General features: G+C 41.0%; 1 protein-coding gene across 1 annotated transcript; it reads right to left on the minus strand.

Annotated features, from left to right (window-relative positions):
• Positions 1-3,241: 3,241 nt before the first annotated feature.
• LOC136460519 (MADS-box transcription factor 31-like) lies at positions 3,242-4,027 on the minus strand. Its single transcript, XM_066460179.1, has one exon. The coding sequence runs from the start codon at positions 4,025-4,027 to the stop codon at positions 3,242-3,244; it is 786 nt and encodes a 261-aa protein (XP_066316276.1).
• Between the last annotated feature and the right edge of the window lie 10,492 nt (positions 4,028-14,519).

The following is a 14,519-nucleotide window of genomic DNA, read 5'->3' on the forward strand; positions in this document are numbered from 1 at the left end:
TGACCACTACACCTTGACTTGAGAAAGAGTTGCAGAGCCCTTCCTAACAAGTTAGGAACCAACAGCGTGAAAAGCAACTTTGCCTGCTTTGAATCTTCTTGCAATGATGTTAGACCCGAAGAAACACTCTAAGTTGGTGGAACATGTTTCTTGAGCTCAGACACATGGACTATGGGATGGATAGCATCAGGAGGTAATTCTGGCTTGTATGCCACTTGCACTACTAATTTTTTACCCTAATGCCCAAAGATGTTGACTCATAATGTTAACCATCATTGAATTGAAATTCACTAAGGAACACAATATTGCTAGATTTTTTGTCGTTGTTCTTAATATAGAGTTCATCCCAGAATATGTTGACCATAAACAAGATGACAACAAAGAAACAAAATCAGGCGGCTATCAATGGGAAAGCGATGACACTCTAAGTTGGTGGAACATGTTTCTTGAGCTCAGACACGTGGACTACGGGATGGATATCATCAGGAGGTAATTCCGGCTTGTATGCCACTTGCACTACTAATTTTTTACCATAATGCCCAAAGAGGTTGACTCATAATGTTAACCATCATTGAATTGAAATTAACTAAGGAACACGATATTGCTAGATTTTTTGTTGTTGTTCTTAATATAGAGTTCATCCAAGAATATGTTGACCATAAACAAGATGACAACAAAGAAACAAAATTAGGCGGCTATCAATGGAAAAGTGATGTTGGGATCTTCATATGTTGGTGCTCAAGTTAGCAATGATTCACATCCTAAAACTTTTTGAAATGTCAAAGAAAATGTTTGGAAATAAAAATACGATGAATATGATGTTCTGCTAGCACACTACAAGAAAAAGGGGTATTAACGACGAGATATACGATCGTTAAAAGTTGATATGTGGTTGCTAAAAGTTTTTAACAACCACAAATATGTGGTCATCCATAGTCATTAAAGGCTCCATCATTAATACAATTAATGGGCAATGGCCAAAACAGGGTGTAGCGACCACATGGGGAACCCCGATGACGATTGGGCAAAATTTGGTCATCGGGCACCCTGACCACCACTCGGACGGATGGCACATGGACCCCAATGACCACATATTACCTGTGGTCGCTAAGATTTGGTTGTTGATGTGAGGATTTGTTGTTGTGGCAGTATGTATGGTGAACATCTTTGAGAACAAGATTCCTACTAGCACTATGTATAGAAGATTGATCAACATATCTAGTTTCCATATACCTAAAGCATTTGCAACATGGATTAGGCGCTCAGGTCATTGCTACCATACCTCTCACTCATTCCAGGCTTTTCCTACTTACTAGTGACATGATCAGTTGCACTAATGTTGGTATATATACTAGTTTGAATCTAGTTATAATACTTGTGCTTAAGAAGATAAACCATGGTAAATTTACTATTAATCATCAGTAAATCTAATATAGTGTGCTCCTTACTACTTGATATAGTAGCAAGACACAGACATCATGCAAGACAATCTAAACATTGGTACATGTAGGATATGGCAATGATGGCTCTTTGACATGCATCAAAAATAGAATGTTTCCTCTGTTCACTAGTATAAATATATTCTAACCAATGTTCTGATGAACAATGGAAAAATGATGCTTGGCCTAAGTGATTATGCCATGTGTTGGATGAAGGTTTCATGGTGCCACAAGCAAAGTGAACCACATGGAATAGGGTATATGCCACGTCTACATTTTCCTTGCATAAGTGTAGAAAGTCTTCTGGTGAAATTTGAGAAACATTATTATTGGTAGGAAGTTTATGAACATAGATTGGATTCTTTGAAGCTTTAGGGACATGAAGACTAATCTACAACAACGGGATACATGAAATATGCTATTCTATGGAGCAAAATACGACAACCACCTAGTCTCAGTCAACCCTAAGCTAGAGCTATATCTATTACAAGGAGAAAGAATTTTTCTATATCGCTAACACTTGTGCCATCCCCTTGTGCTTCTATATTGCTAACACTTGTGCCATCCCCTTGTGTGGGACCTTACCTTATTGTCCTTCTTTTACACCTATCTATATATGTTGCATCAAAATCCTACTTGGGGAGATTTGATTTATTCCTTAATGTAAGAATAAAGAAATGAATTAAAAGGCTTCCTTTGACCCTTTGGAGTAGGTACTCCGATCAATATTCTTGTTTCTATTGCATTCTATCTCATCATAATGCATTATGTTCTATGATTCCACTTTTATTCGTACATTTTAGATCATCATTAGCTCATTTGATTTCAACTTTGATATGTTGATGTATAGAATGCTTGAGAAACTTTTACATAAATTAGAAGATTTTTGCCAATTTGAAAAAAAGATATTATTTTTATTTCCATTTAGCTTTGTTTTCTAAGTAGTATTATTTTCATAATATCTATGGTGGTCGATTCAAAAATTTAAAGAAGATTTTGGTTATAGTTTTGTATGTGATGGGTGATTTTGAAATGAGTGGACTTTCCTATTTTTCCACCCTTTGTTTAACGTGGGATTTTTCAGGCCTAGAGAGCCAATGGAGATTATTTTTTCTTTGTCAACTAATGTTCTTGATATTTGTTGATAGTCTAAAGACATTTTCATGGAAATTTCTTGATATGATCCACCTAGTACCTTTTTCATCATGTAACACAAGGTTGTCATTTGATAAAACATCATCTCTTGAAATACCAACATTTTGCACTTGGATTTAGCAAAAATTGCCACTATGTTCATGTTATCTCAGGAAGCATGGAGACAAGCCTACAATTGCAGAATCATAAATCCTCTAGTAGCGCCTATTCATCACATCAAACTCTCAGTCCTCATCACGACAAGTATCTTGCGCCCCACCATCAAGTAATTGGAATGAATTAATATCTCAAATTTCATATGGTTTGTGCTTGAGATCTATCCTTGTATATGCACAAGCAACAACAATACAAATGTATAACAGGCTAGCAATATCATAGATTTATAGATCCATACAACTGAGATATTATACGGATTCACGCTATGTTAATCCCTACTACACAACAGTATTCCATATTCCATTGTTAGACACACAAAATTACTAACCAAAAACATAATGGATAACTTAAGCTTTCCCACTTTGCCAGAGCAAGACTGCAAGAGTCACATGAAAGTAATTCTAAAATAGGACACATACTAGTAGTAGACATAGATCACCATGCAGCTAAAGCTGGCATGCATGCATGGCAACAACAAGAGCGACGACGCCTCACTCCATCATTATTAGAAGGCAAGGATCCATTTCCCATGTCCATGGGAACGTTGAAAAATAATCATTATTATAAGGCTGCATCATGTCATTTCTGCTGCTGCTACCAACGAAGCCAAGCTCCCCTCCATTGGTGGTGAGGTTGGCAATCCAATTCGACTGTGGGGGTGGCTCGCATCCCATCACCATCACCAATGACTTTTGTATCTCATTGAAGGTGTAGGGTGCTAGTGATGGCTGAGTTGACGACGACGCTAGCTGTAGCGGCAGAGGGGGATCCAATGCTACTCTCTTCCCCTGCCTGATGCCAAGCTGAAGCTGTTGTATAAGTTCTTCGACTTTCTTAGTCCTCTCCACCATCTCACCATGACTGGTGCGCTCCTTATTGGTGGTGCCAATCAGGCCGGGGCGGCGTCCATCCATGATCTCGTAGAGAAGGAATATGATCTCACGTTTGTAGTGCTCATTTTCCATCCTGCTTACCTGGCGTTGGAGCTTGGGGATGCAGCTGCCGAGAAGTTCCTCCTGAATTTGTGTCTTCTTGAATCTTTTGACAAAATTTGGCATGTTGATGAATTTTTGTAAGATATCTTTGACCAGCAAGTCATTAGGCCAAGACAATGGCTTAACCTGATTCTCTCCGTACAACACCACACCCACCTTGGCGCCGTAGAGCATGGCCAGCTCATCAACCTTCTTCTTCATGCCGTTGCAGCGCCTCTTATACGTTGCAGGACGGCTTGAGGCTTTGGTGATCCATTGGAGATTCACCTTCTTGCGAGCCATGGGCCTAGCATTCTAGGCTATCAAGCAAGAAGGCTAGTCCACAAATTCGGGACCCTTACCCCTTATTCAAAAATTATAGATCTTTAAACTTTCATGTATATAGTTGGCAGAGTTCAAGTCAGTCTAGCCTCTACTACAACATTTATTGAAAACAAAAAAGTGAACAAAAAATTGTTGCTTTGGTCATGACAGGTTAGACGAGAGTAGGGGAAGGCAGATGTTTATATAGATCTCGAGGCTCTAGCCTAGATGAAATATATAAGTGAATAGTAATTATTATAAACAAGGTACTGTGGCAAGCATTTACATCTATCCTAATTAGCTCCATCATGAGGACTGCGTGATAGCAGTCAAATGCTCGTTACTTGTTTCAACCAAGGCCACCACAGAACCTTCGTCCACTTAAAATAATGCTTAAATCAGTGATTAGTTCGAGGCCTAGCAGGCACCATAGTAAATCACAGAGACATTTTTTTGTTTTAAATTAACAAAGACTTAATTCAAAGTTTTGGCCCACCTTCCACGCAGGTCAATCACAGCACGCCATGTCGGCCACCCGATTTCCATCGAGAGGCTATATGTACTGGTAGTATAATTGCATCGTTGGTATGCCTCCTATATGCCTTCATGTTTGCTAGGGCAAACGATCAAAATACGTAGAAGGTTATAATATACAGTGAATGTTCTCTACCTGTATCAAAAAGTAAGAAATTTAGATAGATATTTCTACCAGTTTAGTCTTTCACATCTACTCATAGGGGTAGCATGCTTGTCCATGTGTCCATAGGGGTGAACGTACATGCATTTACACTATACGGTCTATACTTCAACCTGCAAAAAAGTTAGAAATTTAGAGATATGCTTCTGCCAATCAAAATATAGAAGACCATTTAGATTTGATAACTTTTTAATTTTGACCATCAATATAAATTATGGATTGAGAATTTGAAATATAGGATCGGAATTGTTAGATTTATTAGGAAACTTATTTTTGTATTATATACAAATTTACTTAGGTTAGCACACACGGGTATATAACACTGGTGCAGCAATGCTTTTTTTGCTCCCGGTTGGAAAACCCCTTTAGTCCCGGTTTCCCAACCGGGAGCACCAATCCGGGACGACTAAAGGTACCCTCCTTTAGTCCCGGCTTGACGCCCGGGACTAAAGGGGGACATTTAGTCCCGGTTGGAAACACCAACCGGGAGTAAAGGGGGCCTCCAGGCCTAGCCAAGGACCGCCACGGGGCAGGGCCTTTAGTCCCGGTTGGAAACACCAACCGGAATAAATGTCCCTCTTTTTTTTTTCTTTTTCTAGTTTCTATTTTTGGTTTCTTTTTTTATTTAATGATTAGTTTTGATATTAAAATATATTTTCAAATACGCTGCTAATAGTAATATATATGTGTACTTCGCACGCGTAAGTTTTTGTTCGAACTTTGTACATAAATAACAAACGAATATACGCGTACATGCAAATATATATGATGATCATATATATACACACACGTTATTTTATGTACATATAATATGTGCATATATATATATATATATATATATATATATATATATATATATATATATATATATATATATATATATATATATATATATATATATATAACAAAGGTTTGATATATAAATTGTTTATGTCCTTTGCAATTCACTCCTTCAGATTTGGCATCCACGTTTCGTTCGGGTCATTGTAGAACTCACCGTTGGGGTCGATGACCTGGTCATTTAGAAATCCTGCTATAGTCTCTCGAATTGCTTTAAGTTGGTCAAGTCGTATGACTCTTTTCCTCAACCATTCAGTCTTCAATAAAAGTTAAAGGAAAAAGTATTAATATATATATGTATGTGTATTGCTCATGTAATTACTTATACAAATGAGAGCAATAAAGAAATTGTAAATATACGATCGAAATAATATAAAGGAAAAAGTATTTATATACGTACTTTGAGTTGCTCTTCAGGAGTTCTCTTTGAGTACGCCATGATAAACTCGCAAACATAGTATCCATAGTAGTTGTTACCCTGCTCCTGCCTTAGAACCCACTTTTACGACAAAAAAATCAATTAGGGTGAATTGAAATCATCATATGGTGTTAATTGAATATAAATGTGTAGTTATAGTACTTACTTTGTGTGCGATTACACCCAGTGGCGCTTTGCAATGTTTCATTTTTTGTTCCTCAATAAACCTTTTCCAAACCCTGCTCCCAATAAAATAAAAAAATAATTTAACCTTTAATAATTGTTGAGAGATCGACGCCATTATATATATATATGTTGTTATAGAGAAACTAAATTAATTACCCTTGTATAATATATATCATGTCTTGATATTCCGTTTGCGGTTTTCTCAATGTGTCTAAGATTTTCAATCTACTATTGGCCATATCGATGACCATCAATATCCAGAGATGGCTGCATAAACATATATATGTATATATATATATATATATATGTATATATATATATATGTATATATATATGTATATATATATGTATATATATATATGTGTGTGTGTGAGAGGTAACTAGCTAGTAAGAAAATATTGATGTCCCATATATATGATCGACATCAATTACTTATAATAACACTCACTTGAAGTTGTAGGGGAAGAATATCTCCTTCTTGTCGCGTTGGTTCACTAAAAAATTCATGAGATTTCTCTCATGTTTAGGCTTATAATCCTTCGGGGGTAGGGTGTTTGTATACGACATATGGATCAACGAACCCAACATCATTATCCTTTCTCTTTCTAAGTTCTGTCATCTCATATCTGCATACATGAAAATTGTGAATATATAATAAAGAAATTGTGAATATAGTAGAAAATAATCACACTTACAGACAATAGCAGCTAATGAGACTTTTGTCGAGAGAGTCTAGGTGGCATAGTTGGTGTAATTCTACAAGCTCGACATAGATAATGTCATTGCCACGGAAGTAATGTTGGTTTCTAATTCCGACAGAAAGATAGATTTGTCCCGCATTAGACACCGACATGTACCACCCATTTAGCAGGTTCATTTGCGTACCCAGTTCACCTAATTTCTCTGGGTTGTATAGACTCTGGCCTGGTATAAATTTCTTGTAAGGATCCACTTCCGGAGCAGATGGTCCTTTAGCGAGTACTTCGGCAAGGTTCAAACCAGTTTCCTCATAAAACCAAAGAAACGACTCATAGCCGCCTACCTCCGCCACTAAGTTTAAGTTTGAACCATATTCGTTAGGAACGACAAGGGGGGATTGATTATTGCGTTTGTTGTCCGAGTTGTGCAACACCTTTCCCTACTCTCTTCTTTTTTTGCGCCGCCTCATATGACTTGGTGAGAGAGCGGTCATAGTCCGATATCGGTTGTTTCGCGGCGCTCTTAAGAGAATCCCATTTTTTTTGTTCCAACTTCTTTCTTAGCTGATCTAGAGGTAGGAAGAAGTATGATGGCTTTGGGTTCTCCCTCACTCGTCGTGCCTGTTTTGCACCTTCAAAGAAATCTATCACTTCTTTTTGTACCGCATCCTTTAATTCCTGTTCACTTTTCTCATAAGATAGTTTTTGAGGAATAACTGGATGAGTATTTGCTTTCTGCTTCTTTGCTGGTGGGCAGGGCAACGACTTCGTTTGTGGGGCGGACCTCTTAGGGGCTGGCTTCCTTAGAGGCGGGGGAGGCATTGGAGACCGCCTTGGAGGCAGTGCAGACTTTGGAGGTGGCGGAGGCATTGGAGACCTCAGCAGAGGAGTTGTGGACTTCCTTGGAGGCAGTGGAGGAGTTGGAGATGGTGGGGATGCAGCAGTGCCTTCGAAGGCATCATCATTACCCTGAGCACTATGATGGTCGGGAGAAGCAACAACTGGACTTTGGTTGGCGGAGGCCTTGCTTTGTGAGTACAAAAAATAATGAGATATAAGTAAATGCTTATTATTAGTCATGCCCATAGAAAATTATCAAAAAATTGTTTTGTTAACTTTTGTCCGCACCTAATGTCTGCTGGCGGTGGAGCAGACGCCCTAGGGATAATGATGTAGCGCTTGCGCCATAGTATATATGCCTTCTCTGCTTCTCCTAGAGTCTTCTCTCCATCACCTCCAGGAATGTCAAGAGCTAGATCCTCATAACCTTTGCTCACTTTATCCACTGTGACCCTAGCATATCCAGGTTGTATTGATGCCCCATGGATTCTTAGTGTCTTGGTAGGGTCTAGAGGAGTAAAAACACTAACAGTGACCTTGATTGTGTCATTCCCCCTTGGAACATGTAGCTCAATTGATGTCATTGGAGTAGTGACATCATCCACAGGGAAGCGCAGCGCTGCGTCATCTTGCTTTGGCAGCTTAGTGGAAGTGCAGCTGCTTTTCAACTGACCAGGGGGGCTAATATTAACATTCATTCCTGGCTCTGATGCCTGCCTTTGGGCACTCATTGCTATCTGCACTTGCTTTCTAATTTCTTCCTGCATTCTTGCTTCCATTGCTTTTTCTCGCTCCTTTGCTTCAAGCACCATTTCCTCCAACATTATCACCCGCGCTGCTTGCTCCTCCTTGCTTCTCTGGCGGCTTTGGTAGGTTTCCCTGTCATTAGGGAAACCATGAACCCATGGAGTGTTGCGTCCTAAGCCTCTAGTTTGGCTAGTGTGTTCAGCAGTCCCGATGGCATACGTCAGCTCATCCTTCTCTCTATTGGGCTTGAACACACCAATCTCTTTAGCTTCTATAGCAAAAGCCAATCGGTGTGCTGCTGTTTTGAGTTTTTGCCCATACACTGCCAGGCCGGTCTGTGGGTCGAGTCTCCCCCATGACCAAAAAACCAATTCTTCAAGCGTGGGGGCCACTTGGCTGATTTTGGTTCGATCCCCTTGGCAATAATGTTTGCTTCCATTTTTTGCCACTTCAGAATGGCAGTATCGTAGCCACCTGATCCCATGTCATGGTGGTATACCTTTTTTTGGGCATTCTCTTGGTTCCTTCTCACCCGTGCCTCACCCTCTGCTGATGTCTTATACTCTACAAAATCATTCCAATAGGGCCTCTGTTTCGAGATCGGGCCTGTAGCAGTATTGAAATTCGGTGTTTCGTTCTTCTTGATGTATGTGTTGTATAGGTGTTTCTTCCAAGTCTAAAATTGTGTGGCCATCTTCTTCATAGCCCACCATTGAACTAGCTCCTTCAATTCATCATCGTTGATATCATCATAATCATCCGCTTGCAACGTGAAATGGGCAAGGATATCATTCCAGAGCAAATTCTTGTCAACATCAGAGACAAAACTAACATCAGGCTCGTTGATATTTTTCTTCCATTCACAGATACTGATCGGAATTCTATCCCTTATAAGGTACCCACAGTGTTCCACGAATTTCCTTTTATGTGGACCAAGTGGTTCGCCTGTCTCAATGTTGAATTCCGATATTATGTACCGGCCCTCCAGTGGTTTCTTCGGTCCTTGAACATTTTTGCTCTTCGCCGTTGTGGTCGCCGATCCAGAGGGCTACATATAAAAAAAATAATAAATAAATATCTTTTGTACATAGAAATATATACAATATTCACATATAATATATATTTAGTATATATACCTCGCCTGTTTTTTCTTGCAAAACATTTTCTTGCTCATTTTCAAGAGCTAGGTATTGACTTCCGTCATCAACATCCTGCTCACCAGCATTGGCAATAATATTCATCATTTCTTCCTCCATGTTGTCTCCCAGGGCAGCCATATCTAACAAATTTAACAAAATTTAAGTCACATATATAAACAAGTCATATATATACAATAAGTCATATACAAATTTATCTATGTCACATATATATAAACAAGTCATATATGTACAATAAGTCATAAACAAAATAAATCTAAGTCACATATATAAACAAGTCATATATATAAACAATTCATATATGTAAACAATCATATATGTCAACAAGTCATATATGTAAACAAGTCATATATGTAAACAAGTCATATAAACAAGTCATATATGTAAACAAGTCATATAAACGACGAATTCGCCCTAGCGAGAACGACGAATTCGCCCTAGCGAGAACGACAATTCGCTCTAGCGAGAACGACAGGGCGAATTCATCGTTCTCGCTAGGGTGAATTCGTCGTTCTTGCTAGGGTGAATCGTCGTTCTCGCTAGGGCGAATCGTCGTTCTCGCAAGGGTATACAACAACAGGGCGGCGTTGCTCCGCATATACAACAATGGGGCGGCGTTGCTCCGCATATACAACAACAGGGCGACGTTGCTCTACATATAACACAACGAGGCGGTGTTGCTCCGCATACAACACAACAAGGCGGCGTTGCTCCGCATACAACACAACGAGGCGACGTTGCTCTGCATACAACACAACGAAGCGGCGTTGCTCCGCATACAACACAACGAGGTGGCGTTGCTCCGCATATACAACAATAGGGCAGCGTTGCTCCGCATATACAACAACGGGGTGATGTTGCTCCACATACAACACAATGAGGCGGCGTTGCTCCGCATACAACACAACGAGGCGGCGTTGCTCCGCATACAACACAACGAGGTAGCGTTGCTCCGCATACAACACAACAAAGTGGCGTTGCTCCGCATACAACACAACGACGGCGTTGCTCTGCATACAACACAACGAGACATTCCTCTGCATATATCACATACAAACACATATCGACGTATGTAGGGGTCGGTGGTGATGGGCGTCCAGAGGCGGTGATGATGAGGCGGTGAGGGGCGTGGCCGGTAGCCGAGGCTCCTCCTCCTCCCTTCTCCTTCCTCATCCCTTCTCCTTCCTCCCTTCTCCTTCTTCCTTCTCCCTTCTCCTTCTCCTTCCTTCTCCTTCTTCCTTCTCCCTTCTCTCCTCCACCTCCCTTCTCTCCTCTACTGCCCTATGGCAGAGCAGGCCGAGACGGCCATGGCAGAGCGGGGCCAGGGCGGGGATGGCCCTTGGTGGAGCAGGGACCAGCCGGGGTGGTTGGGGGGCGGCGTGTCGGCGAGCGCGCGATGTTGGGGCGGTAGGGCACCGGTGCGCGTGCGGGGCGCTCGCGAGGTGCGGCGTCGGTGGCGGATCGGACGAGCGGTGGCGGTCTGTTAGGGCTTGGCTCGGTAGTGGGGAGGAGGAAGAAGAGGGGCCGAGGCGGGTGCAGAGGCTATATAAGGGAGAGGACCTTTAGTCCCGGGCGCCACCACCAGCTAGGACTAAAGGCCCTTTAGTCCCGGTCCCTGTTAATGCCCGGGACTAAAGGTCACACCTTTAGTCTCGGCTGGTGGTGGCGCCCGGGACTAAAGGTTTTTGGCAGGCAGTCGAACTGCAGTTTCGCTGCCCGCCAATTCATTAGGATTTTAATATATTTCTTTTTACACAAATGATATAAGGATAGTTAATTGCACATAAAATTAAATAAAAGACATAAAAATATTTTAAAAAAATATAGATTCTATTTTGCTTTATTGCACACAGGAAAATTATGTGACCTAAAGTTTTAATTTTTTAACAAGTTTTAAAACACAATATAGTGTTTAAATTACTATTTCAATAATGCAAAAATATAGTGTTTAATTAAATTCAGATTAACTCTTGTGTTTCGACTGTAAATTTGTTTTCACATCATTTGAACGTGACATAATCCCACCATCAAACATAAATTTGTTTTCACATCATTTCAACGTGACATAATTCAACATCAAACATAAATTTATAATTATTACATAATATCTCTAATACACACTATTGAACATCAATATATATATCAAGCGGGCACAACAATGAACTTCTTATTGACGTATGTCCCTTGGTTATGATCGCGCCGTAACCATGGAGTGTCCTCATCATTTAGCTAGATGCTAGGGTCTTTGTTCACTGTGAAGGGTGAAATTCGGTCATCCTTTTCATAATCTTCTGACATGTCTGACTTGTCTTTGATTCCGACAATGTTTCTTTTTCCTGAAAGAACTATGTGGCGCTTTGGCTCATCATTGATTGGGTGGTTGTCGTTTTTCCCTCTCTTTGGTTTTGTAGACATGTCCTTGACATAGAACACCTGAGTCACATCCTTCGCAAGGACAAATGGTTCGCCTTTGTACCCAATATTGTTGAGGTCCGCTGTTGTCATTCCATACTGGTTGTCGACTGCTACGCCGCCTCCAGTCATCTTTACCCACTAGCACTTGAACAAAGGTATGCATAGTCTAGTTCCCATATCTCCTCTATGCGGCCATTGTATGTTTGCTTGTTCCCACTAGGGTTGGTGGCATCTATGTGGACACCACTAGTCTGGTTGGTGCTCCTTTTATCTTGTGCTACTGTGTAAAATGTATTTCCATTTATCTCGTACCCTTTGTATGTGAGGATATGCCACAATGGCTGCCTAGCCAACAAATACAGCTCCTCATCAATACTCTCATCACCCTGACATTCTTTTCGCAACCAGTCGCTGAAAGTTTCCATGTGCTGACGTGTAATCCATGCTTCAAACTTCCCTGAGAACTCAGATTGGAGGAGGTTCTTGTGTGTCTCGATATACGGATCTACCAAGGAGGAGTTCTGTAGAACTATGTAGTGTGATTTATTGAAATAATCATCACCCTTACCAATATATGTTTTCTTCCCTAGTGTCCCCTTTCCACTTAGTCTCCCCTCATGTCGTGATTCAGGAACACCAAATGGGTTAATATCGGTAATGAAGTCAACACAGAACTCAATGACCTCCTCTGTTCTGTAGCCCTTGGAGATGCTTCCTTCCGGCCGAGCACGGTTGTGAACATATTTCTTCAGGATTCCCATAAACCTCTCAAAGGGGAACATGTTGTGTAGGAACATAGGACCAAGAATAGTAATCTCCTTGACTAGATGAACTAGGAGGTGTGTCATGATATCAAAGAAGGAAGGAGGGAACACCAACTCAAAGCTGACATGACATTGAACCATATCATTCTGTAGTTTCGCTAGATCCGTTGGATCGATTGCCTTCTGAGAAATTGCATTGAGGAATGCACATAGCTTCACGGTGGCTAGACGTACATTTGGCGGTAGAATTCCTCTTAATGCAACTGGAAGCAATTGAGTCATGAGCACGTGGCAGTCATGGGACTTTAAGTGTCCAAATTTCTTCTCTGGCACATTTATTATACCCTTTATATTTGAGGAGAATCCAGACGGTACCTTAATGCTATCTAGGCATTCAAACAAGCTGTCCTTCTCTTCTTTGCTAAGAGTGTAGCTGGCAGGACTTAAGTACTTGCGTCCATCATTTGTCTTCTCTGGATGCAGGTTGTCTCATTCTTTCAAACATCGTAGGTCCTGTTGTGCTTCAATTGTGTCCTTACGCTTCCCATACACGCCCATGAAGCCTAGCAGGTTCACATAAAGATTCTTCGTTAGGTGCATCACATCGATCGCGCTGTGGACCTCTAGGACTTGAAAATAGGGTAGCTCCCAAAATATGGACTTCTTCTTCCACATGGGTGCATGACCGTTGGCGTCCTTCGAAATAGGTTGGCTGCCAGGTCCCTTTCCAAATATTACTTTCACATCATTGACCATATCGAGGACGTCCTCACCAGTTCGGTTGTGAGGCTTGGTCTGGTGGTCTGCCTTACCTTTAAAATGCTTGCCTTTCTTTCTTACGAGGTGATTTGCAGGAAGAAATCGTCAATGCACAAGGTACATGACCTTGCGACATTTTTTCAAGAATATACCTTTGATGTCACCGAAATAGTGCGTGCATGCATTATATCCCTTGTTTGATTGTCCTGAAAGATTACTTAGAGCTGGCCAATCATTGATTGTTACGAACAACAATGCTCGCAGGTCAAAGTGCTTCTACTTGTGCTCATCCCACATGCGTACACCTGGCTTGTTCCACAAAAGTAGAAGTTCTTCAACTAGTGGCCTCAGGTACACATCGATGTCGTTGCCAGGTTGCTTTGGGCCTTGGATGAGCACCAGCATCATAATAAACTTACGCTTCATGCATAACCAGGGAGGAAGGTTGTAGATACATAGAGTAATAGGCCAAGTGCTGTGACTACTGCTCTGCTCCTCGAAATGATTCATACCATCCATACTTAAAGCAAACCTTAAGTTTCTTGCATCACTTGCAAACTCGGGGAATTCTCTATCGATTGCTCTCCACTGGGACCCATCAGCAGGGTGTCTCAACATATTGTCTACCTTACGGTCTTCTTTGTGCCATCACAACAACTTTGCATGGTCTCTGTTTCTAAAAAGACGTTTCAAGAGTGATATTATAGGAGCATACCACATAACCTTGACAGGGATTTTCTTCTTGGGACGTTCACCCTCAACATCACCAGGGTCATCTCACCTAATCTTATACCGCGACGCGTGACATACAGGGCATGCATCCAACTTCTTGTACTCCGTGCCATGGTAGAGGATGCAGTCATTAGGACATGCATGTATCTTCTAGATTTCTAATCCTAAAGGGTAGACTACCTGTTTTGCTTCATACGTAGTGCTGGGCAATTCGTTAT

This window comes from Miscanthus floridulus, chromosome 6 (assembly GCF_019320115.1).
Source record: "Miscanthus floridulus cultivar M001 chromosome 6, ASM1932011v1, whole genome shotgun sequence".
NCBI lineage: Eukaryota > Viridiplantae > Streptophyta > Magnoliopsida > Poales > Poaceae > Miscanthus > Miscanthus floridulus.

Coding starts and splice junctions, on each gene's coding strand:
- LOC136460519 (XM_066460179.1), bottom strand. CDS start 4,027: ATGGCTCGCAAGAAGGTGAATCTCCAATGGATCACCAAAGCCTCAAGC.